The 23,865-nt window shown below is 47.8% G+C and overlaps 1 protein-coding gene across 1 annotated transcript; it reads left to right on the forward strand.

The window, feature by feature from the left end:
* Positions 1-6,023: 6,023 nt before the first annotated feature.
* On the forward strand, positions 6,024-19,572 carry LOC144179255 (acetylcholinesterase-1-like). Its single transcript, XM_077707541.1, has 2 exons — positions 6,024-7,541; positions 19,012-19,572. Exons 1-2 carry the CDS (start codon positions 6,025-6,027, stop codon positions 19,157-19,159), a joined length of 1,665 nt encoding a protein of 554 aa, XP_077563667.1. The 5' UTR covers position 6,024; the 3' UTR covers positions 19,160-19,572.
* Positions 19,573-23,865: the final 4,293 nt, after the last annotated feature.

The raw sequence follows: 23,865 nt of genomic DNA on the forward strand, positions 1-23,865 counted from the left end.
TCCACGGCCCTCCACACCCTGTCCAGGAAAGAGGCAGTCACGTGGCGACGGTTGCAGATAAACACTTTTCCAAGCCCTGTTTTGCTCAACCGCTGCTATCCAGACCTTTACTCAAACCTCTGAACTTTGTGCAACAGCAGAGCCAACCTACACCACATGATATGGTCCTGCCATGAGCTCCAAAAAAATACGACCGGCTATAATAGCAAATCCGGTGTAACTACACTTAAAAGATACAAAATTAAAGACTGTAGAACAATGGGTGACTGTTCTGCTCAACTCCACACCGGAGGCACAACTCACAGCAGTCCGGATGGCCGAAGCCGCCGCGAGGATCCAAAAAAAATTCCCCCGCACCTCCCCGAAGGGAATCGTGCAGAAATGCGAATGCATTGGGTGCACCGATGAGTGTGTTACGAGTAATGGCGTAATTAATGACGAGAGTGTGAACGTAATCATTTATTCATCAGCACCTGTTCGTGTTATCGTTGTACCTGACGGCCACAATCACTGCCTTGTGATCGCTAAAGTGCACGGTCAAAGGGTCTTTGAGAAGCATACGCGCGTCACAGTTTCGCGTAAAGACCAGATCAATGCAACTCCCGTGAATGGTAGTGGAGCACGTGTCGAAGCCGGCAGAGAGACAATGCATAGAGTGCCTGGTCTGCATGCACTCGAGCAGCCACTCGCCACTCTTCTTGCGCACGTCAACGTTGAAGTCGCCAACCAAGACTATGGGGTCAGAGGGTTTGGAGCGCACGCGCACACTTTCCATAGCCGCGTCCAGAAATGCATTCGCATTTACGACGACGACGACGACGAAGGCAGAGCTACGAGGCGCGAGCGCACGTGCGACGACGACGACGACGGCGAAAGAAATGCATTTGCATTTACGACGACGACGATGACGAAGGCAGAACTACGAGGCGCGAGCGCACGTGCGCGCGCTCTGGAGGAATGCAGGCACCGGAGCAAGACAACCCCCGGCTAATAAATGCATTCGCATTTAAAATCCTGGCTGACGGCTGAGGGAGGGAGACCGTCCAAGTCGTCTACCCTTCAGAACCCATCTCGGGCATCACAAATAAAGTCATCTCTCTCTCTCTCTCTCTCTCTCTCTCTCTCTCTCTCTCTCTCTCTCTCTCTCTCTCTCTCTCTCTCTCTCTCTCTCTCTCTCTCTCTCTCTCTCCCTCTCTCTCTCCCTCTCTCTCTCTCTCTCTCTCTCTCTCTCTCTCTCTCTCTCTCTCTCTCTCTCTCTCTCTCTCTCTCTCTCTCTCTCTCTCTCTCTCTCTCTCTCTCTCTCCGTCCGCTGGAATCAGAGCGCATGGTTCTTCCGGGCATTACAGCAATTTCGTTCACTGGGAAATACTCGAAACCGCGCCACAACACGCTGACGCGCTGCTCATCGTCCGACAACCTTTAAGCTCTCTCAGGTAATAGGAAATGACAAAAAAGAAAACAACGCGTTAAAAACAGTGTCAGAGAGAGGCGATAAAAGCAAAACAAGTGTTCACGAACCGCTTCGAGCACAACAGCAACAAAAACTCCAAGCAAATCCATGGCGCGCGACCAGTACGAACGCGGGAAAAGTCAAATGGAACGAGTAAACCACCATTGCATTCACCATAGGAGGCGCGTCAGGGGGTGTAAGGAGGTTAGAGAAGAGGACGTTAGGAGGCCGGGCGGCAGACGACTATTGTCATTTGACATTTACAGCAAAGCAAGCAGATACGCGGTCAATTTATTTATTTATTTATTTATTTATTTATTTATTTATTTATTTATTTATTTATTTATTTATTTTTACATACTGCAGCCCAAGTGGGTTATGGCGGGAGTGGGTCAAGTACAGTCCATGAGATAAAAACAAGGTAAGCTTAAAAAGAAAGTTACACAATAATATTCAATGACTCATCAAAATTCCGACCTCTCAGGAACCTAGGGAAACCATTTCAGGAAAGTGATATTTGGCACAAAGCAAGAAGTCAACGTGGAGATGAAAACACTAGAAGTACATTCCAGGATTCGGAATATGTTATGTGCAATTCGCTGTCAAATCTTACTCCCCATGCATTTGTATGGGATAGTTTCCATGGCTCAGGAACCTAGCCGCAAAACGTGCAAGACTTGAAACTCTGCGCAAAGCAAGGTTTCACCCCCAATATTAGCAGCGCAAAATAATTTTCCGTTACGCTAAATAACTACACGATAATCGCTGTTGAAAGGACTGCCATGAGCGGGAAAGCTGCACATGTTCCTACACAAATTCATCAAAGGGCAGGGCGCGGGTTGAGCCGGGGAGAGAATTTCATTTTTCTATAGCAAGGGGAAATATACTGTACTTGAAAATATAAGTGCAGGCAAAATACGGGGTGACGTTGAGGGAGTGACAACTACGCGTAGTGGACGGTTCAGCAGGGTGACGTAATGATTATCAGAAAGCGGTCGACAGTGCGAGATTGATATGCTTTATCACCGGCTCTCATGGCCGTGTGAACCGGGGCCAGATTAAGAAGCAGTTTGGATCAATGCCGTGGTATACTGACCTCGACAGTTATCAGTTCGTAAGCTGTTAGAAAAGAAATTCGCCAATTTCGACCTCCCACACAATGGAACAGCGCATTCGTCGTCCGAATTCGCAGGAGAAGTCTCAGCTTGCGATGGTGTATTATTTAAGCGACTGCTGGAAAAGAGACAAGCTGTGGTGGCCAGCAACCTGGGCGTGGTGCGGTAATGCCACCATCGCTCGCGTCTTCCAAGATGTAGGATGTCTCCGGCATAGTTACGCAAGCTTGCATTTCCGTGTTTGCGCGCACGTTTCGTGCGCTCAGCAGTGTCGCAACGGGTTACGTCCAGCGTGCTATAGGTATATACAATGATGAAAGTGCGCTGTATACTTTACTTCTGCACACAAAACCCTCCCTACTCGTTTTCAATAGTGCTTGTGTCGCTGAGATGTCGTCAGCGCTCTCTAGTGACCGCCAAACCTTTTCAGTTGTAGTGGCGACAGACAACGGGCTAATTTAGTCCTCCATAGCAATTATTTCGCCACTTGCTTTTCCGATTTCCGCGTTCCTATCCGCAGCCCTTTCCTCCGCGCCGTCCCCCTTCCGCCTTGACCACCTAGTAAATTGTCCCGGATGAGTTGGAATTTCACGTTAAAATTTTCTTATGGCGTAAAGAAACACCTTCAAGAATGTTTTCGAAAATTACAAGCCTTGAGGTTACCAACTCGTTAACCGTGTGTACAAGACTTCGGAGCACGTTAAAGATCCCGAGGTGGTCAAAATTCATCCGGAGCTCTCCACTACGGCGTGCCTCATCGCCTACGTTGCGTCGGCGGGTTAAATCCTACAATAAATAAATAAATAAATAAATAAATAAATAAATAAATAAATAAATAAATAAATAAATAAATAAATAAATAAATAAATAATGTTTTCTGCTTGGTCGTTACGCCTCACATCAGACGCCACTGTAAGGCGTCTTTATTATTATTTTGAGGCCTGGTTGTAATAATCAGGGTAACGACTTCAGTAAAGGCCATGGCAAAGGATGCGCCATATTCTTATAAACTCTGGCACCTTGGCTATAATGGATTTTTTATATGAGGTCAACTCCTCCGAGCTATTTGAAAAGGATCTGGACTGCGAGATCAAGACAACAAAGAACAATGCTTCACCTCTGTTCAAAAAGATCGCTGCACCTTTCAATTCCTTCAATGCCGATTTATCATCAAAGACATCTAAATTCCACTGAGAAATCTCCCTCACTGACTTGACAACCAGCCACCCTCCCCCTTCTACTCTTCGATCCCACTAGTTCGGCGCTCTTTTACACGGGGCGTCGTCCGCACGCTATACCAATATGTTGCGTAGACACGCAACACGTGTGACGCAAGCATCGGGCGGGACGTTCCGGAGGCAAGCACCGCGCGTCGTTCGTTTAACCCGCCCCGGGGTGGTGACAGCGGTGGTCTAGCCAGACGCCCCGAGGCACCACACGGCCGGGGCCGTGAGCTTGCGAGTGAAAGTGCACCTTCGACAAGGAACGCGCACGCGCGCGCGCGCGAGCGTTCCACTTTCATCATCAATCGCTCGCGACCCTCGCCTTCGGCCAGCGCACAGAAAGACAGAGAGAGGCGAAAGTAGAGAAGAGAGAGGGAGAAATCGAGGGCCCCCGGGGCAAACGAGAGAGCGACCAAAGACGAGAGCGGTGCGACGAAACACAGCCGAGAGGAAAGCGAATCCGGAAGCATTTGGCTGCCGCGCCGAGTTCGCCGCAAACGGTCGTCCGGAGGAGCTCCGCATCGTCGCCGTCCGGCAGCGGAGGAGTTGGAAGAGGATAGCAACACCATCCGGGATCCCGGAACTCGGCTACATCTGCTAGAGCGTGCATCCCAGTGCGGAGGGCGAACACAACGGCGGTGGCCGGGCGGTAGCGAATACGCGTAGCCAGTGGATACACCCGGACGACGGCCAAAAGGCGGACGGTGCTGGCGGCATCAAACAAGATCTCTTCGAAAACGAAACAAGAAACAAAGCAGCGCTGCTGGAGTTCCCAAGATTTTCTGGATATCATCCTCGGCCTCTCGCTCGTCTTCGCTGCTCTCCTCATCTCCTAGTTGTTACAGCGACGATTCTACGGGTGAGCTTGGCTTTTGTTGCGGCTTGTTCTTCCGTTGTGTTATGAGATGCGCTGTAAAGAAGAGATAAAGATGCGTTTATAACACCTGTGGAATATTCGGCGTGCAGAAAAATCTTTTGCAAACGGGCGCATTTATTTTTTTCTCCACTAAGAAAGCACCCTGCGGATTGAAATCGAAATGTGCAGCGACATAACGCCTTAGCCATTGAGTCGCTATACGGCTAAATGACGAATCGGTTGAGCGGAGGTCAAAAGTTTGGTTAAGGAGTTTCAGCCATGCATTTAGGAAAGGGACGACAGAATAATCCCTGGACTTCGTTATCTGTCCCCTTAGTATAACACAAACTGCTCTCTTACCTCACCGATGAGATACAAAAATTTCTATTAGCATAGAACTCGTTTATTAATCCAGTCGTTCTTGTCATGGGTCTTTCAATGATAAAGGAAACCTAAAAGGGATATGTAGAAAATGCTGGCGACTAAGAATTTGTTGGGTTTTTTTTTTTCAACTTGCTGATGAGTGGTTGCGTTTGTGTGAGTGCCATAATTGCAGTACAAGTAGACTTGTTAAAAAAATGGCATCTCGTAGCCCAAGTGAACCTTCCAAAATTCAGAAGTTTCTTGTTGGAAAAAATATCCGTGTTTTTAGATCAGACTATTAGCGCGTTAAGTTTTCGACGATTCCAGATTTTTGTTGGTGTCTGCTGTGGCTTTCAGCTCAGCCCTACTGACATAGCGGTTGCTTTGATAGTGTCACTGTGATACCCGATACCAGCGTTGAACCAAATACATCAACTTTTCTTTAACCGCACAGGTTTGGTTTGCATTCGAAACAAATAAAAAAAGGCAAGGAGATTCTTTTGTGCAAATTCCCAACTGATGCAAATACGGGCTTGTCTATCATTTGTCATGAAGAAATTACACTAAACGTGTCAATGCTTGTTCCGAGGCTCGAAGCAAATTCCTTGTTTTAAGAGCTGTATTCTAGGAGTATTAACCATGGAAAATGTAATTAAAAGAAAGTATAAGGCCCTATTTAAAAATACACCGACATAAAAATATTGGACCCGTAACCTCAAAATTTACGAAAGAAATCACCCCGAACTAAAGAGTCTTCAAGCTAAATCAGTCCTTGTAAGGCAGTAACCTTTCAACTCATAGCCTTCAAATGTTACTACTGATGGTATTACAATGCATCTAAGGCTATTCCATAAGTTGCCTGCTGGACTGCTTTAGCTTTTATCTCGCATGTTCATCGCGAGATCTTTCTTTTTTTTTCTATTCAAGCGACGTAATGAAGGACAATTTAAAGGCCTCTGCTGGCTAACGAAGGTTTGTGTACTTACCTTCTTGTTGTTTTATCCTGTTTTAGCAGCCATGAAACCGGCGCAACTCGCCCTTTTCCTGGTCATCGCGGCAGCCACATCAGTGGCGTTCGCTTCCGCCGCCAAGATTTACCGGCCCGCCGTGTACACGACCTCGGGCAAGGTCGTGGGACTCAAGAAGGAAGCCTTCGGCCGTCCCGTCGACGTCTTCTACGGAATACCGTACGCGCAGCCGCCTCTGGACGACCTGCGCTTCCAGAAGCCCGTGCCCGTCACGCCGTGGAAGGGCCTGCGCGACGCGTCGACACCGCCCTTCCCGTGCAAGCAGCCAGACTTCTTCATTCACCAGAACTACACCATACAGACACGAAACTCCACCGAGGACTGCCTCTACCTGAACGTCTGGACTCCCGCGAGGTACTGCCGCGACGTGAAGACCTGTGGTCCCAAGGCTGTGATGGTTTTCATCTACGGCGGAGCCTTCACTTACGGCAGCAGTAGCTGGTCCTTCTATGACGGCATCCACTTCGCTTCCGCCGGAGACGTGGTCGTAGTCACTCTCAACTACCGCGTCGGTCCTTTCGGGTTCTTCAGCTCGGCCCTCGATGGACTCAACGGGAACCAGGGAATGTACGACCAGATCTTGGCGCTGACCTGGATCAAGTCCAACATCAAGCACTTCGGGGGCAACTCCGACCTCATCACCGTGTTCGGCCAGAGCGCCGGTGCGATCTCCGTGGGCTACCTACTAGTGTCCCCGTTGAGTCGAGGTCTCTTCAGGCGAGCCATCATGGAGAGCGGGAGCCCCTTCTGGATGCTGCACGACAGTCGAGACACCGCCCTGAAGAAGAGCTTTTCTCTGGCCAACGCCCTGGGCTGCGCCAGCGGCTTCGACAAGGCCATCGACGACCCCGAAGTCGTCTCCTGCCTGCGCTCGAAGGACGCCAACGAGATCGTGAGCGTGGCCACGGAGGTGCTGGGGACCCAGGCCGAGACGTTCTTCCCTAGCCGCGACGGCGAGCTCTTTCCGGACGACGCCAACGTGCTGATGGATGCCATGAAGACGTCGGGCGTGGAGCTTCTCATAGGGAACAACAAGAACGAGGGAACCTACTTCGTCTACAACTTCCTCGCCAAGGGACTCAAGTTCCACAACCTACAGCGCATCAACAAAGACGAGCTGGGCTTCTACATGGTGCTTTTCTTTAGGACCATGATCGAGACGGGCGCGAACGAGATTCGCGAGTTCTACCTGGGCGGCAAGCTCAACACCACCGACCCGGAGAAGGTGCTGCAGCAGGGTTCGGATGCAGTGGGCGACTTCCTCATCACCTGCCCGAGCCGCTATTTCGCGGAGAGGTACCAGCGCAAGGGCCAGCCGGTCTACTACTACCAGTTCTCGCACCGGCCCAGCTTCAGCGTGTGGCCCTCGTGGATGGGCGCCACGCACTTCGACGAGTTCCCCTTCGTGTTCGGACACGCCATGGCCTTCCCGGAGCTGGTGACGCGGGAGGAAGTGACGCTGAGCAGGCAGCTGGTGGACGTCTGGACGACGTTCGCCAAAACCGGGTGAGTTTGCGAGGAAGGCATTGAGGAGGCGGGTCGGTGTGTTATGCAATTTGCATGTGGAAGAACGTCGTGAAGTTTAGCACGAACTAAAGTATCAATATAGTGCTTAATAGGGCAATTTTCCGTGCGAGCATGCCTACGTTCATGTACAGAGTAATATTTGATTATAGGGAACCAAAATTTTAAAAACTGGTTTCCTTTTTTTTTCGTCAGTTCTTCACAATTACTTCCTAAGTAGTGACCAGCAAAGGGGCTTCCAACATTCTAGAGTTGAATCAAAAACTAGTCAATTAGCCAAGCATGGCATGTGATGTGCGTGTTGCCTCCGGGGCTCGTGGAACATTAAGTGGCAGAGTAACGGTTCCGACCATTTCGGCTGATAGGTTCCCCTATCAAGTTCTAGGAGGGTTGCTCATGACAATAATAAGCAGGTACTTGATAGGCGCAAGCGCCAGGTCATAAACGTTGTTAGTTCACGTGTCCACTTTCTATCTTTCTCGAAATCATATTCGGATTTTTTTGCAACTCACAATTATCTGACAGAAAACTTACTTTCCCGACACAAAAAGCGGTATTATATCCAGTACATTTTTTGTATAACAGCTCCCATTACGGCAGTTATTTTGCCCCTAGTGGATTTTTTAGTTTTTAGATGAGCACATAATTGTTTCGCCTGCTTGAACACCACAACACGCCATCCCAGCAGTAAATGACGCCGCGCGCCGAGTCTATTCCGACTTTGTTAACCACACGGTCACCTACTGTAACAGGAGTAACAGCCCCACGAAATGCTTACTCTGACCGGCGCATTTCGAACAAATTCACCATTCTTTTTTAATGAACTTGAAGTCGCTAAAAAGTAACCTCCACATACCCCACTCACATAACCGTTTCCTAGCTATAATTCGTTTTGCAAGCCTTCGTACTGCCGCAGGTCGACGTTACGACTTTGCGTGTATCGCGCTGGGAAAGAAAACCACGTTATTTCACCGTTCGTGCCCCGCCGTTGGTGTATTACTCGAGCTCCCCCCCCCCCCCCCCCTAACACGCACACACAGGGCGTTCCCCAGTTTTCTTCTGCACACCTCCATAAACCAGCTCACGTTATCTCTCGTTCTCATCTTCCGTCCAGCGACCGTGGCTCAGTGTGTTAACGAAGCCGAAAAGATCGCCATAACAAAAGCAAGGATCTCGACGCCAACGGTTCCTCCTTCGGCGTCCTTCCGGTCAACAAACGTTTAAATCCCGTGCAGCTCCTTAATGACTCCATTCTTCTGAGTGAATTTAAGATCAGAGGACGAAGAACAGTCGCGTTAACAATGGCTGCAGTGCGCTGCGCTGGTGAGAGAAAATTTGCGAGGGCAGGAGAAAACGGGTCGTCTAAGTCGCGGCCGCTATTACGCAGTCTTGCTTGCGCGTCAAAACAACGAGTAGCACTGTGCACGGTCCGCACGTTCCTTGCTTACTGAACACAAATCTGGCTCAGTCTTGACTGCGCGTATAGGTGATTCGGTTCCGCGTCGCTGATTCTACCGTTCGGCCGATTTTCTCATTCCGTACAACCACGCACGCTGACGACATCACGCAAGTGACCGCAGTGCTTAGTGCTGGGCGCGTTTAGCATTTTAGGCGAGCTACACTTTGAAGATTCCCGTTGCGGCGATAAAAGCTTGGATGGAAAGTTGTTAGGCAACGCGGTTGTGTAGGAGTGTGAAGCATGCTTTACCCGTTTTATTACTGCCCGCGAATGAATAAAAAAACTTAGTAAAATTGGTCCCCTTACAGCCTCGTGCTATGGGACCTACTTCTGTATATTCGCCTATGTATGCCGTTTATGAACACATAATAAACATTATTCTTATTCTGGGTGAAAAGCCTGCACCAGCCGGCTGTGGCAGGTATTCTAGCTGGAAAGAAAAGAGCAAGGGGCTCCTACGATCAAAAAAATTTTGTTAAGGTAGACAGAAGAACAACTTAGCAAAAGAAAGATAAAAGTAAAAATAAAATACAAACACTGCTGCCCACGAAGATCCCAAGCATACATAACCCGCTCCGTTCCTTGGAGTTATCTCAAACATTGCTTCGTGCGGCCATACAAAAAACAAAACAAAAAATTGGCCGCGTATCTGCTCCTTTCGTTGCAAATGCCGTTAAAAGACGATAGTCTTTATCGGCTTTTGCGAAGTAAATGCCTCCCTTCGCTTTCCCCCTCACCTCTCATGTTGTTCCTCTTGCGGCGCGCTCCCCCCAAGGTAAAGACGCCAAAGGTTTGCTTAAATCACTTTAAATTTCCCGCGGTCCACTGCTCCAAAAACGGGTGTCTAGATGCCATCGCTGCCGTACGGCGAAGACGCGCGTTAGTCGAGGCGCCCTACTTCAACGTTTATAGAACCCCGTTTCCATACTCCACGTGCGTTGCAAGCAGAACGTGGAACCTATCTAGTGGAACCTTTCGTAATTCTTGCCCCTTGATTTCTTCAAATGCCGCCAGAAGCTATACGGCGCGGGCGACAGCAGGCGACGGCTGAGTGATATTTTTTTCTTCAGTTGATGAAGTATTTAATGTCGCCAAAATCAAACGTACGATTTTTTATAAAGGAACGCTGCAAAGATCACTTTTGTATTAATTTGTTGTCTTATATATGCGTAATGTTTAAATATGCGTAATAATACTTCAACAATGTTGACAAGTATGAACATTACACCTGACTTAGATGGGTAGATTTAGCTGTGACCATATAAGAATATTGCACAGGGATTGGTTTACTTTGGCCCGGTGGCTGAATCGAGTCACAGACAGACAGACGGACAGACAGACATACAGACAGACCAATATTTCTGGGTTTAAGTAGCCCATGAAAGACTATCGTCTTTAAAAAAAACAAAAAACCAGAGGAGCGTGAATTCTCTATACCAGGGTCAAGAAGGCAAGAGTGCCACGCGAGTCAGAAAACGCTTGCTAGGCAGAACCCACGATAGTCGGTGTGTGTCGCTGCAGGCGGGAGCGTTCGAAGCACGTCGTCTGCTACGGTGCGTAACAAAATGGCGCTTGCCCTGCTCAAGAGCAGGTGCTGACATTTTCGTAAGTGAAACAACTTTGAGTTTTCACGCGTGAGTGTACATGCCCTCACCTCGCGGTCGTGTGGACAATAAGGTAAACAAAAACAGGATAATTATATAAACAACGAGGGTATAAACGAGAAATACCTCACTCACGCGAAGTATACGCGTTCACTTCATGGCAACCGTCTGATTTTTCATTGCTTTGGTTATTATTATTTTATTTTTTTACTCCTCAGGCCCCTGTTTACCGAGGGCTTAAAATGTTTGTTAGTCGTCAGGATCTCTCGCAACAGGCGTCTATGGGCAAGAAGAATAAATACGGAGCTCCTCTTGGACAGTTCCTAAGCAGCATAGATTGACAAACTGAGGAGGCCATTAGTATTGTGACAGCCCCGTTCTACACGTCCAACGGCCTGTCTTTTAGCGAGGCGACCTGACGAAGAGGCGCCGTCGTCCAAAGCCCGGGAGATGCGTAGGCGCTGCCGGGGAAATAAAATTGGTAAAAACCATTACGCTCCATTACAGAGCCGAGCAATATACTTTGGAAGTTGCAGGACGTACGTGTTGTAGTCATCGCTTCAAAGCATACATCTGATGGGACACGCGCGGCTGTGAACACAGGAAGTAGTTATTTATCCTACTCGCGAATGTTCATTCACTCAGCTTGGCGGTTTTAAAGTGCTAATAAATACCGTCGAAAAGCGAAGGTGAAACTCACGTAACAACAAAATATTCCAATCTTAGAAATAAAAAACTTGGAGCAAAATAAATGTCAAACCTTCAAATGTTCTCACCCATGCGAACTTACGTAGGACTTGTTTGAGCTTTGGGATCGTATTTAGAAAACGCACTGAGTGGGCATACCATGCATTTAAAACGTCGTTTCCGGAGTTCATATCGTGATGCAGGTGAACCTCAGTTTCATAAACGCCAATTTCAGAAACGAATTTCGGTTCCACCGAAATTCCTTTATGCATTCTTGATTTTACGAAGTTCCCAAATCAATGGACGAGTTCGATTACCCAGGAATTGCCCGTATGATTTCTCGATTTTACGAGTTTCCCGACTAAAAAAAAAAAAAAATTCGCGGGTTCCTGTGATTTTTGTAACTTGGTGTTCAACAGCGTACTTCTGACTGGACGGACGTGGGGACCTCCTTTTTAGACTGTAGAAAAGTACCTTTACCAATACTTATACCTCCAAATTTTCGCTCATGCGGATGTGCGATACCCTCAGAACAGGTGAGAGGAATGAACATTATTTGCTGGCAGTACGGGGACATCAACCCGTGACGACCCGATCGGGAAACAGAATCAAATGATATCGCTGCCACGGCATCGACGATTTTAAGGCAGGGCTAAGCAGTTTTCAATGAAAGTTGGTTAAGCTTAAAGTTCGTTCATTTTTGTTTTGGCTGTCTTCAAAATGAAGCTTTTACATTTTTATTGGGAAGACACTAGCGATGTATAAGCTATCAGCCCGGTACTATTGTGCTGCTCCGGGCTCATCCCATGTCAAATAGAAATCTAGAAGTGTCTATGTTGCCATAATAACCAGAATGCTCCAGGATTAATGGTGCGTATACCTGGCCCTACTCGGGTGATTCAGCTGACACATTTTCCCGATAGCCTATTATTATCTTATCTTCTTATACAAACACATCTGCCCACGAAAAACCCAAGCCTACATAACCCGCTCCGTTCCTCGAAGTTATCCCAAACATTGCTCCGTGCGTATTCGAAGAAAAGTTCACTAGCTCGTCCCTTGACAACTCGACTGCCGTTCTTTGCCTGCTTTTCTTGCATGCTTTGTCTAGTCGGTCGCTTTGCCTTCGCATTCTATGTACCGGACTATTCTCACGGCTATACTGTAATGACGTGATATTGTTTTGCTTCAACCCTCCTTCCCTCAAGCGTATCATAACTAAGAATGTAAGCGAGCCGTTTGTTCCAGTTCCAAAAAAAGAAAAAAAAACAGCCGTGCATTTTGCAGATTCTTGAGCATTGTTTCTATAATGTCACGGGTTCCTGAAGATATGACGATACATTTTGTATAAACAAACTTTTTTATGTATTCTTAAAATTTATTAGAGGTAACGGAGTTCATCCCATTCGTCGCTGCGTTTGCGACAAACCTTCAGGGGCCAGAAATACAGTGCATATCGTCAGCACACAGCCGTGGTCCAACGCTCACTGACCTAACAAATGTTCTTGTTTTCGCGCCATTATATTCAAGCGTCCACTAAATCTGTTTATAATCTACACTCAAACGAGCCAGGCTGCTGTAGGTTGACGGCGGTCTGCCGTAAAAGAGATTGAAAGGCGGTGATATCTTTGTTACGGCAAAGATAGCAACTTGTGGTCTCCGCCTTGTGCAAAGTGAGTATAGGGAAAGGGTGCAGTTTCTACGAAGTCAGGTCGTATACCAGCGTGTAAAGAATGTCTTAGGGGCAACGTTAAATATAGCAGGGTAAACGCTCCGCGTGATAGAAATAAACATGACGCTTCGAATCACACACGAATACAAAAGAGACTTCCCAGTAATTTGACCACCAAAAGCAACCCAACATGACATCGAATGTCTGGCGCCTTGCCCCCTTATCCGCTTCTGTACGTGTGATTATCATGCTCTCGAGGCCCCCCAAAAAAACACCTAAGCAAAAACACACAATTATGGCGTAAACACAGCGTATTCAGTGTTTGCTCCGAGCGAGTGACGGGCGAAGCGGCAGTGAGCAGACATTGAAGCCATTGGCATGTGCATTTGGGGCGTCAGTTGAATGATCGTTTGCTAATATTCCTCGTGTAATGTGTACGGGTTCGTTCCGAGAACTTTCCGAGAACTTTCCAGCCGTTCATCGGCATGTTTCTCCTGAGCGGCCTCCCAAAATAAGCAATACCTGCGAAAGATACTGACGCTCGTGTGACGTCATGGTGGTGATAATGCGTGCCCACTCGTTGATCGGCCCCGGAGAGTTCGTAGCTGTCAGCGCGCGCCCTTCAGCCTAATCGTATAGGCAGAACCGAGGCGGGTGGCATTCAAGGTCCCTGCACGGCGCGAACACTGCACTCGGCGTCGAAAACAATTATTTGTCTTCGCGCACGCCTATGTGGAGCTACGGGGTTATCTCGACCGCGTGATGCTTCGCCGTGGCAAGGCCTTCGACCCCCGCTTTGTGAGCACTGCGTGCACCGTGCGACGGCACACTACCAAATCTTGGCTTACAAGTTTTTTTGTTTTTTTTTAGAACGGTGACTCGATCCCTGATGGTTAGCGCAATGGCTGTTTACCGATGCCTGTCACGGAGGTTGTTGTTGAAACAGTACACCTCCTCAGGTTTCAGAGGTGTTCGTTTGGCGAGAAAGCGGCGTCCGCGTTAACTGATCTCTATTGTTTTTAAGTTATTCCTGTAATCGAATCCTGCATACGGGGTTGCATATTTCGTTCAGCACGCTCGACTGAGTTCACGCGGGTCGGCAAGCAGACGAAATGTATCTGTCCGGTCACCAGAGTGAATAACTATGCCAGGTGGAAAGGTCGTTCACCCACGTAAACGGCGAAACAAGCCGATACGTTCCACTCAACGCCGCCGCGACCTGGGTCATGGCCAAATTGAAAAATGCGGGCCGCAGGAGCACACCGAGATTTAGATAACAGGCTCTAGGGCTCCATCCAGGTCACAGGATACAAAATCGAATCGGTTGGTCTTTCAGAAAAACGCGAAATTGCGAAGCCAAATTTTTACTCTATTTCACGCGGGCTCCCGCCTTTATTCCTGCACTCATGGCACGTACCCACGCGTCGAATTGGTCAAGAATTGACACCATGGGCTAGTAATGACGGCATACCAGCTTGTTTGCTTGCTTGCTTGCTTGCTTGCTTGCTTGCTTGCTTGCTTGCTTGCTCGCTTGCTTGCTTGCTTGCTTGCTGGATCGATCAGTTAGGAGAATAGTTTTCCCACCTCATGCACTCGACAACTTTCTTAACGGTAGGTTAGCTGCATTTTGTCGCATTCGCGACATTTTTTGTGTCTGTGTGTGTATGTGTGCGTGAAAAAGCTGTCGAGAGTATGAGATGCGACTAAAAACATTGTCGACCGGTGGTTAGTCTAGGAGACACCTACGACGCCTTAGAAAAAGAAAAAGTCGAGGGCATTAAATGAAGCAAGCAGTCCTAACACTAAGCTTTACGGGAAAGCTCAATCGTTTAACACGAGGCTTTGTCGCAGTCAAGCAAAAAAGACAGCGAGCAAGCAAGCAAGCAAGCCAGGAATCCAGCGAGAACGATTCACGCGCTTTTTCCGGGCTATTGATTCCGGCCGAAGTAGCGTTGCCTACGCTAGAATTTGAAAAAAATTCTACCAAAAGTATATCGTACCTGAATAAAAAGACACCACTACGAGAAATTTTTAGCATAGTGAATTTGTAGCAAAATATCTTCTATGCGCAAGGCGTGATGCAACTCAATAAGAGGGGTGCTGGTTTAGCCACCGCCTTAAGCACACAATGCCTCCACACAGGGTTACTATGCTCGGATGGACGATACGCTGTTAGCTCTTATTAATCGTCAGCATAGAAAATAACGCCTTATAGTGAGGAGAAATGTACCAACTAGGCTGTTAGAAAAGAGTGTTGGCGGTTTATCAGAAGTAGGAGGAGGAGGAATAAACGTCCCTATGAAGCAGTTCGCCTTAGGGAAGAGTCCTTATTCCAGGACCCCTTGAGACCGTCCGGCTTCTTAGGCTCGCTGTACCAGCCAAAGCTGGTCGTCAGGGTCCGAGCTGGACAGTGCTCTCTCCCAGTGCTCTCAGGGGAGGGGAAGGGTAGGGGGGGTAGGTAACCGAAAAAGAGGCAAGGTAACCAAAAAAGAAGCAAGGCAGATTGAAACGAATAAATGGAGGGAAAAAATGGAAGCTAAAACGTCGTTAGAGATGTACAGGGCTGAGAAGATGAATATCCGAAAGGAAAATTTCTACGATAATTCCCAGGGCAGTGCTTTGCTTTTTGAGGCTAGAGCAGGTTGCCTGCGAACTAAGAGTTTTGTGGGGAAGTATTCACAAAATGATGGGGTATGCGTGGTCTGCGGAAAAGAAACACAAAATATGCGGCACATCGTGTTAGAATGTGAGGGTATCCATCCAAATCTACATGAAGGGAATATTGGGCTTTCAGTAGCCCTAGGATTTAAGGGTATCACAGAGGAAGTTAACTTCAAGGCTGTCGAGGGGACGAAAAATTCCCCGCATTTCCCCGAGGGGAAGAATGTGAAAGTGCGAATGCACGAGTTGAATTTGCGCGGTTCGGTAATGTTCGCGAAAGAGAGATCACACACACACACACAACTACAAAGAAAGAAAGATGCATTTATTCACAGACACCTATTTGTGTTGTCGTTGTACTTGATTGCTAGAGCGGATCTCAGCTTTGAAATTTCGTGTCAGTACTCCTTTAAGCAGGTGCATTAGCCCTTCTCACGCCCAATTCTTGGCCAATCCCCCACGTGGGTATGTGCCATGTCAGCGGCCAGGCAGCGCGCGCCCATCTCCCCCCGTTGCCAAGGAAGACGAGGAGATTCCTGGCCAATCCCCCACGTGGGTATGTGCTATGTCAGCGGCCAGGCTGCGCGCGCCCATCTCCACGTGCGCGGACATCGCCGGTGGACGCAGGTTTAGGGTCGCTTAAGAAGTGCATTGCACTTAAAAGAAGATTAGAATGCTGGTGGACGAAAAGCAGAGAGGGGAATATTGCCTAGGACAGTTACCACCTGTAACAGAAAAAAAAAGTATTTTGTGCCTAATAAGCTTTTTGTGCCTGCCCTAAGCAGCGCTAGTATTGAACCAAAAGTGTAAAACATAGGTATATTAGTCCTTTTTGGTAAGATGACATGTCATCACCCGATACAAAGGGGAAACCAATAGAAATCCTCATCATCATCATCATCAGGTTGGGTTTCTTCTCGCAGCTCCACACGATGTGGTAAAGTGTGCCCGGAGCCTCACAGAAGCGGCATTGCGAGGAGTACAGGGTGGGGACCAGAATGCGGGCTCTAGTTAGGTAGGGAAATGTGTTGGTTTGGATGCCTCGAAGGTGGTGTTCTTGTTCTTTCGTGAGGTTTTTGTGTGGAGGAGGGCACATTGTTCACTGCAGGCGGTAGTGCTGCGTGATTTCTGTGTAGGACAAGAGGGGACAGACATGCCACTGCTACCCGAACTCCTGACTAACCCGGTGTGCCAAATCTTGGGCATGCTGGTGCGCAGCTTAATTGCCGGGCACGTCCGTTTTGCCCAAAGCATCGCTCTATATCGCGATTGGGGAGAATGGGCAAGAGAAGCTTGTAGTGCACGTGCAGACACTAACGTTGAGATCTGCATGCCCGTGTGACGCAAGTGGGCGCAGTTTTAGACAACGACATCGCCGCGTTTCGCAAGAGAAGTCTCCAGAACTTCCGCAACTCCATCTAAGAAACAAAACGCAGCCACAAGAAACGCGTGTTCGCGCGCTGCACGCGTTTGGCAGGCTGTCAAGAAGAGGCATAATTGTGCATTTCGAAAACCTCAATGGGTGAGTAGAGTGCAGTCGCCTTTCCTGGAAACATGCCCGTACCTCTTTACGAATTCCAACGTCATCACGCGACCACGCCGGGAGACACCCGCCGTCGTGCGTTGATATCAGGCCCCTGGGGCGACGAGGCGTAATAATTGCGTAACTTCGTACTTAACGTTGTCCGGAACTCTGATTGAGCCCCTCACGTGTTATCGCAACGTCGATCAGCCCTGGTGGACGGAACTTTTCGTCACAAAAAAGACATGAGCCTCGTTAGAATCTTTGGTGCCATTTGGCATGCTTGCAGGACAAAGAACCTGGTTACGCCATTACGGGACTTCGCCCTATGAAGTCACGTTTGTAAATGCGTTGGTCAATAATTCTACCTGGGAATAATTGCTCTCTGGGAAAGCTTTTCGCGTGCTTTTTTATCTTCTTGTTTGGTTTTCTAGTGGTGCTTTTTCACTTGCGTCTTGTCACTTTTGCTCTCTGTATCTGGCAATGCATAGCGCTTTACATTCTGAGTGAAACAAATCAGGTACCAGTTGGCGCTTCTCCCATCGTCTTCTCATCCCCCACCCCATACCTTTGTCAAAGCTGTGCAACGCAACATTTATTTTACCATTACCTAAACCCAGCTAGCCAACAGCCCACCTTTGATTAATTTGGCATATTACACAAAAAGCAAAGCCAGCTGATGACCTCAAATAAGGCAGTATACATGCGAGCCACCGAACGCTGAAGTCATACAGCCTCGTTCGTTTGATGCTTCGAAGCACGGCATCACTCGCACAAATCTCCATACACCATTTGAATCAATCTGTAAAGCCATACATGCGTATAATATCACACACACAAAAAAAACGAAAATTATTTTAGCATGTGCTGGGTACATGAACGTCGGGAGTCAGGAAAATCGCATTGCCCATTAGACCATTTTGCCTCCATTTTTGACTCCAGCGAACTTTAAGGATTTCCGTCATCTCGGCTCCCAGCTGTTCAGTAATTTTAAGCGAACCTAATTTCTCCAGGTCCAACCCATAAAACGACTAGTTCCTCGTAACGTCAATCTGACCTTCAAGCTTAACCAAGGTCAATCCAGCGCCTCGCACGGTTGCGCAGGGTAAGCGTCTAATTTCTCATTCGTTCCAAGGGAAGTAGTGCGGAAAGGGGGGTAGTGGGAAGAAGTAAGTGTGCGTGCATGCCATCAGAAATTGATAGAAGTATCGAAAGCGCTGGCTGCATTATTGCTCTTCGGGAAGCAAGCGCCAAACAGCGCCTGTGTTTAGTCTTACGGTGCAGTTGTGTGCGCGTTTACTGCGCTCTCGGCGCAAGAACCGAGCTATAGCTCGATAAACTTGGTTTAACCGCGTCCAACAACGGCAATCTTTTTTTAGTTATTTTCCCCATTCGTGACGCACATATTGCGCTTTGATTCGAATTACTGGTTCGTGAATTGCTGTTTGCTTAAGCTACCGAATCGAATGCAATTGTTTTGTCCCTACGGAATCGTCACTAAATTGGTTGATTGTAACGCGCGCCGACGCTACCCAGGCGATGAGGCGGGCCGTAGTGGAGGGCTCCGGATTAATTTTGACGACCCGGAGATCTTAAACGCACGCCGAAATCTTAACCACACGGGCGTTTTTTGCTTTTCGCCTTCATCGGAAAAGCGGCCGCCGCGGCTGGGAAACGAACCCGCGTCCTTGTGCTTAGTCACTAAATTGCAGCGGGCCCATTGCCAACAACCTCTGAAGGCAACTTACATCACTGACGCGCATAAAAAACAATGTGAGGGAATGGGAAATAAGGACATTTCAAAGCACGGACTTGACCGACATTCTGTGCGTACTTCTCATTCGCAGGCGCATGCCGACGCTGGGCAAGGTGCCGTGGCCTCGGTATTCGGCCAGCGGTCCCTACATGGTGGACATCGGTCTCAAGAGCTTCACAGTCAAGAAGGGACCCCAGGAGGAAAACTGCAACTTCTGGAGGCGTTACTTTGACCTCTAGAGAGGAAGGTCGAGTAACGCGTTCCAGACAACCCCTGTAGTGCCAAAGTGTAGTGGCAGGTTGGTCACGTGGCCTAGAATGTTCTTCCATGCATTCGTCCTCTCATGGAAAGCCTGCTGCTTTCGTTAGGCACGAAAACCGACGGAGGCTCGCGCACCTGGTGCTACCTTACTTTGAAGTTAACATGCGCGGGTTAAAGTAGCATTCAGGACCACCACGAAGTGCCTGCCCAGAGGAATCACCCGAGCGACGCACACATGCTCACCGTTATGTATTGGCTCGCTCTATTCGCTCGTCTCGGTGTAGTTTTTTTATGAGGGCAATATGTCACAATGCATTCGAAAACATCCCTTTTTCGTATCCTAACAAAGAAAATGCTCTGGCGATATTTTTTAAAGACTTACCTGTTTATAGCTACAAAAAAAAAACGTATGTATAGCTTTGCTAAAGCCCGACAAAGGTGAAGCATAATGGGTTTCAAGCAGAAGCGATTCAAGCGTGAAACTGGTGCATTTTCTCTACGCAAGAATATATTTTGCACCTCTATTGCCTTCCTTTGCACAAAAGTATTTCGTCATAAAAATTGCATCCTTTCCATCTTGATTCCTCAACAAAATGGCGTGGCGACTCTGTCATTACCTGCACCCTTGCTGTTACCGGCGGCCGCGTCATCCGCCGCACACCTTCGGCCCTACGACGAACCAGAACGTTTAAGTTAAGTTTTGCTACACACTGCCAGGCTGTAAAAATAGCCAGAAAAGTCCACAGGCCATGGGGATATAGCGTTTGGAACTGACTGCAGTACTACACGGAGACCCGTACCGTGTTTTACGCGTAGGCTGCTCGCCTAACTAATGTTGTAAAATGTTGCGTCGGTATGTACGTTCGTAAAAATTCGCACATCGTCTGTCTTCCGCTTCGACTTTTCAATGGTGCCACGCAAGAGGATGATGGCGGGCGGTACGAGAAAGACGCCATTGACTCTTCCGTCATAGGACCCTCACGTCATTTCGTTCTATGCAAACTCCGCGTACAGCTCCCAGCACTGCGTATTTCTGTTAATTAAAGACGGTATCCCGTCTGAGTTATCCGGGCGGCTCTGGTTTGCGGCGGTTTACACTTTCGCGATAAAGAACTCTGAAGACACCTAAGCACTTCGTATTAGTTGTGAATACGAAAGTGATAAATTGTTCAGGTACAACTGAACGGCGCTGAGTACTTTTTCCAGTCTTAGCTGCGAGTAGCTGTGGCAGTTGCGCCGCTGTGTGAGGTCAGCGGGACGCGTGCTTGATGTGACGCGCCGCTGCCGAACACCGCACTCACATGCACGGTTGCACTCTCGGCTTTACATATGTGGCTCTGCGAATGCCTAGGCGTTGTCTAGCAGCACAGTCTTTTACTTGTGTTTTTATTAACGCGAAACTTGTGCTATGGAACGCTTGGCAGTCGCGTCAAAGCCGTTTCTCAGTTTCCGACGTCGACGCTGGCTTTTTCGCACAATAGGCTATCAGTGCTTTCGCGTGAATATACCTACACACTTAAGCACTTCCCTGGATATTACTCATAGGTTGTGTACACTTCCATCACGAGCCAGGACTCGAATCCCGTGAGCACTAAGCGCACACTTTGTTATAGTTATCTTAATGGTGATGGAGGGCTAGCTCGGTATTTCACCGTATATGCACGCAATAGAGTGTTGAAACTCTTGTCACACACGTGCACATTATCTTTCTCAGGCCCTAGTCATTGGCACCGAAAGAAGAAAAGAAGCAAAGCGTTATTGTTTGATGTTGCTCAAGTGCTTCGCCCACGTTACATTTGTTGCACCATGATGTTAGACCACTTTGTAAAATTTATGTAATGAATTTTTGTAAATAAAATCAACGTTTTTTTCACCAACACCGAGGCTGCGCATTTCAATGAGGTAATGTTGGACTCCTGCCCGTAACACGTTACGGTAGCGCGAAATTTGAAACACTTTCAATACTTCGTATGTTTTTTATCGTTAAAAAAAACGTCTTTCATGGCTGGAATAGGGCTGAGGGAAGTACTAAAGTCTACCTAGTTATTTCAAATTAAACAAAGCTGCATTTGCTCTCCATGGCCCCTTTAAAACGCGACGGCCCATTACTCTGCTCGAGATATTGCTCTGAACTCTTTTAAATCATGTGCTCTTGCTCCTGTGACATCATTTCTTCCCTCTCCCTGAGAGATGTGAAGTAGTAAATAGAATGTATACCCTGATCCCATGAACAAAGACTTGAAGTCGATAATTCCGCTGCAGGCCAGAAGCTCTCTGCGTAAGTGTACTCGATAAAATAAAGTTGCAGTTCACCCCCGGGAGAAAGTTCGAGGGCGCAGGAAATGCGAAAATGAATCTTGCCTCAAGTGACAACCAAGCAAGCCAGGAAGCAAGTGAAAAAAACAAGTGACCATAGTCTGTGGAGCATACTTCCAATACGTTCTTGGCCAATCCCCAGCGAAAGTATGAATCCGAATAAGTTCCGTTTGCAGACACCGAATGACCGTCCGGATATATGTGGCAGTTGCGCTCGCCAACTTTGCTGATCCTCCGCATACGTTCGTGAGCATGTGGCCATCAGTCTGGGGCTGCGGCAGCGAGATTCACAGCGGCATCTTTAAACTGCTTATTATAGGGGGCACTTTTTCTCGGCGCGTGTATGTAAGCGTGTGTCTGCGTCACCGCGGTATCAGGGCACACGCGCTACCGAGCACAGATAAGCTAAAGAAAGTGTTAACCACGAAGCTGTTTAGCGAATCGAAATTTTTCGTGTCCGCAGTTAAAAATACCAAGAAATTGCCGAGCGCGCACACGTGAGCGCGGGTCTCGCTGCGACCGCCCGGCAGTTAAAAAAAAACGAGAAAATGTCTAGCCTTCGTGTATTCGCGCCTCGCGACAACCGCCCAGCGTCCCCTAAGCTTACACTTATAGCAACAATGATGGAGTAAAAGTGGTTGCGGCAGCGAAGAAGCAAATCGGCAGCAATCGTGGACTTAAAAGCATCGTGAAGGACGTGAAGGTTGCGTATACAGCATCGCTACCTTCAAGTGTTTCGCGTTAGTGTGAGGTTCCTTCATTTTTTAGCCTTTCCGAAGTTTTGAGAATCAAACCCAGCCCACCCACCACCCCCCTCCTTCCTGCTTGTGAAGCGGGAGTCATAACCACCCATTGTACACAGAGGTCCAGTGTACCTATAACCTCGTTGCGTCTATGTTGGACTAAAGCACCTATATGTACAGGTGCCGCCGAATCATGGTTACAATTTCTTTTGGCGACACCCGTACATTATACATATAACTATTGCACCAGTTATATAACGACAACATATATATAACTGCAGGCGCTAAAAATCCAGCATGCCAATCTAATCCACCGATCTAGAACCTAAATCCACTTAGGGCATCGCAGCCCCTGCAGCGAAGTGGTACAACAGCATATGCTGCAAGGCGAAGTGGTACAACAGCATATTCCGGGAATGTTATACGCAGACTACATTGTTCTTTTAGCTGATAACCAAACCGATATGCAGCGGCTAATAAATATTTGCGGCCAGGAAGCCACTGACCTCGGGTTAAATTTCAGTGCAGAAAAATCAGGAATAATGGTTTTCAATGACGCTACCACCGACGTAGTGTCTATCCAGCAAGGCGAATTACCTAGAGTGAAGGAATATAAATATTTGGGAGTGTGGATAAACGAAGGGGATAACTACTTAAGTACTCACGAGGAGCAACTTAAGGTTAAGGGAAAGCGAAACGCAGCTATAATGAAGCATAGAGCTCTGTGGGGGTATAACAAATATGAAGTAGTAAGAGGAATGTGGAAAGGAGTAACGGTTCCGGGTCTCACGTTTGCGAATGCTGTACTCTGCTTAAAATCAGACGTTCTATCAGGCCTTGAAGTAAACCAGAGAACGGTAGGACGTTTGGCCTTAGGCGCGCATGGAAAAACAACTAACGAAGCAGTTCAGGGAGATATGGGCTGGGCGTCGTTTGAAGTTAGAGAAGCTCAGAGTAAAATATGCTTTGAGATGAGGTTGAGGGCAATGGATCAACGAAGGTGGGCAGCAGGTTTTTAGGTACCTATACTTGAAAAGCGTGGACACGCAGTGGTTAAGAAAGACTAGAAGACTAACGATGAAATACGGAAAGAATAGCGGAGAATCCAGAACAGCCAAGGTAACCAAAAAAGAGGCAAGGCAGATTGAAACGAATAAATGGAGGGAAAAAATGGAAGCTAAAACGTCGTTAGAGATGTACAGGGCTGAGAAGATGAACATCAGAAAGGAAAATTTCTACGATAATTCCCAGGGCAGTGCTTTGCTTTTTGAGGCTAGAGCAGGTTGCCTGCGAACTAAGAGTTTTGTGGGGAAGTATTCACAAAATGATGGGGTATGCGTGGTCTGCGGAAACGAAACAGAAACTATGCGGCACATAGTGTTAGAATGTGAGGGTATCTATCCAAATCTACATGAAGGGAATATTGGGCTTCCAGAAGCCCTAGGATTTAAAGGGGTCCTGAAATACCTTCCGCCGATGCGTGGATGTACATGTAACCAAATAAAGCAATGTATTAGCAATCTCCTCCCGCAAGAATTTTGTTGAAGCGATGAGTATTAGCTGAGAAATCGTAAATCAAAAACCGCGCATTATCGTCGCGCCACGTTTCCTCCTCCTTTCAACTT

This window comes from Haemaphysalis longicornis, unplaced genomic scaffold (genome assembly GCF_048455015.1).
Source record: "Haemaphysalis longicornis isolate Haplotype H1 unplaced genomic scaffold, Haemaphysalis longicornis Haplotype H1 scaffold_4, whole genome shotgun sequence".
In the NCBI taxonomy this organism is placed as follows: Eukaryota; Metazoa; Arthropoda; class Arachnida; order Ixodida; family Ixodidae; genus Haemaphysalis; species Haemaphysalis longicornis.

Bases quoted from the DNA above. Each gene is read 5' to 3' on its own strand.
- LOC144179255 (XM_077707541.1), top strand. From the start codon at position 6,025: ATGAAACCGGCGCAACTCGCCCTTTTCCTGGTCATCGCGGCAGCCACA. The intron at 7,542-19,011 runs GTGAGTTTGCGA...TCTCATTCGCAG, and splicing joins ACGACGTTCGCCAAAACCGG to GCGCATGCCGACGCTGGGCA.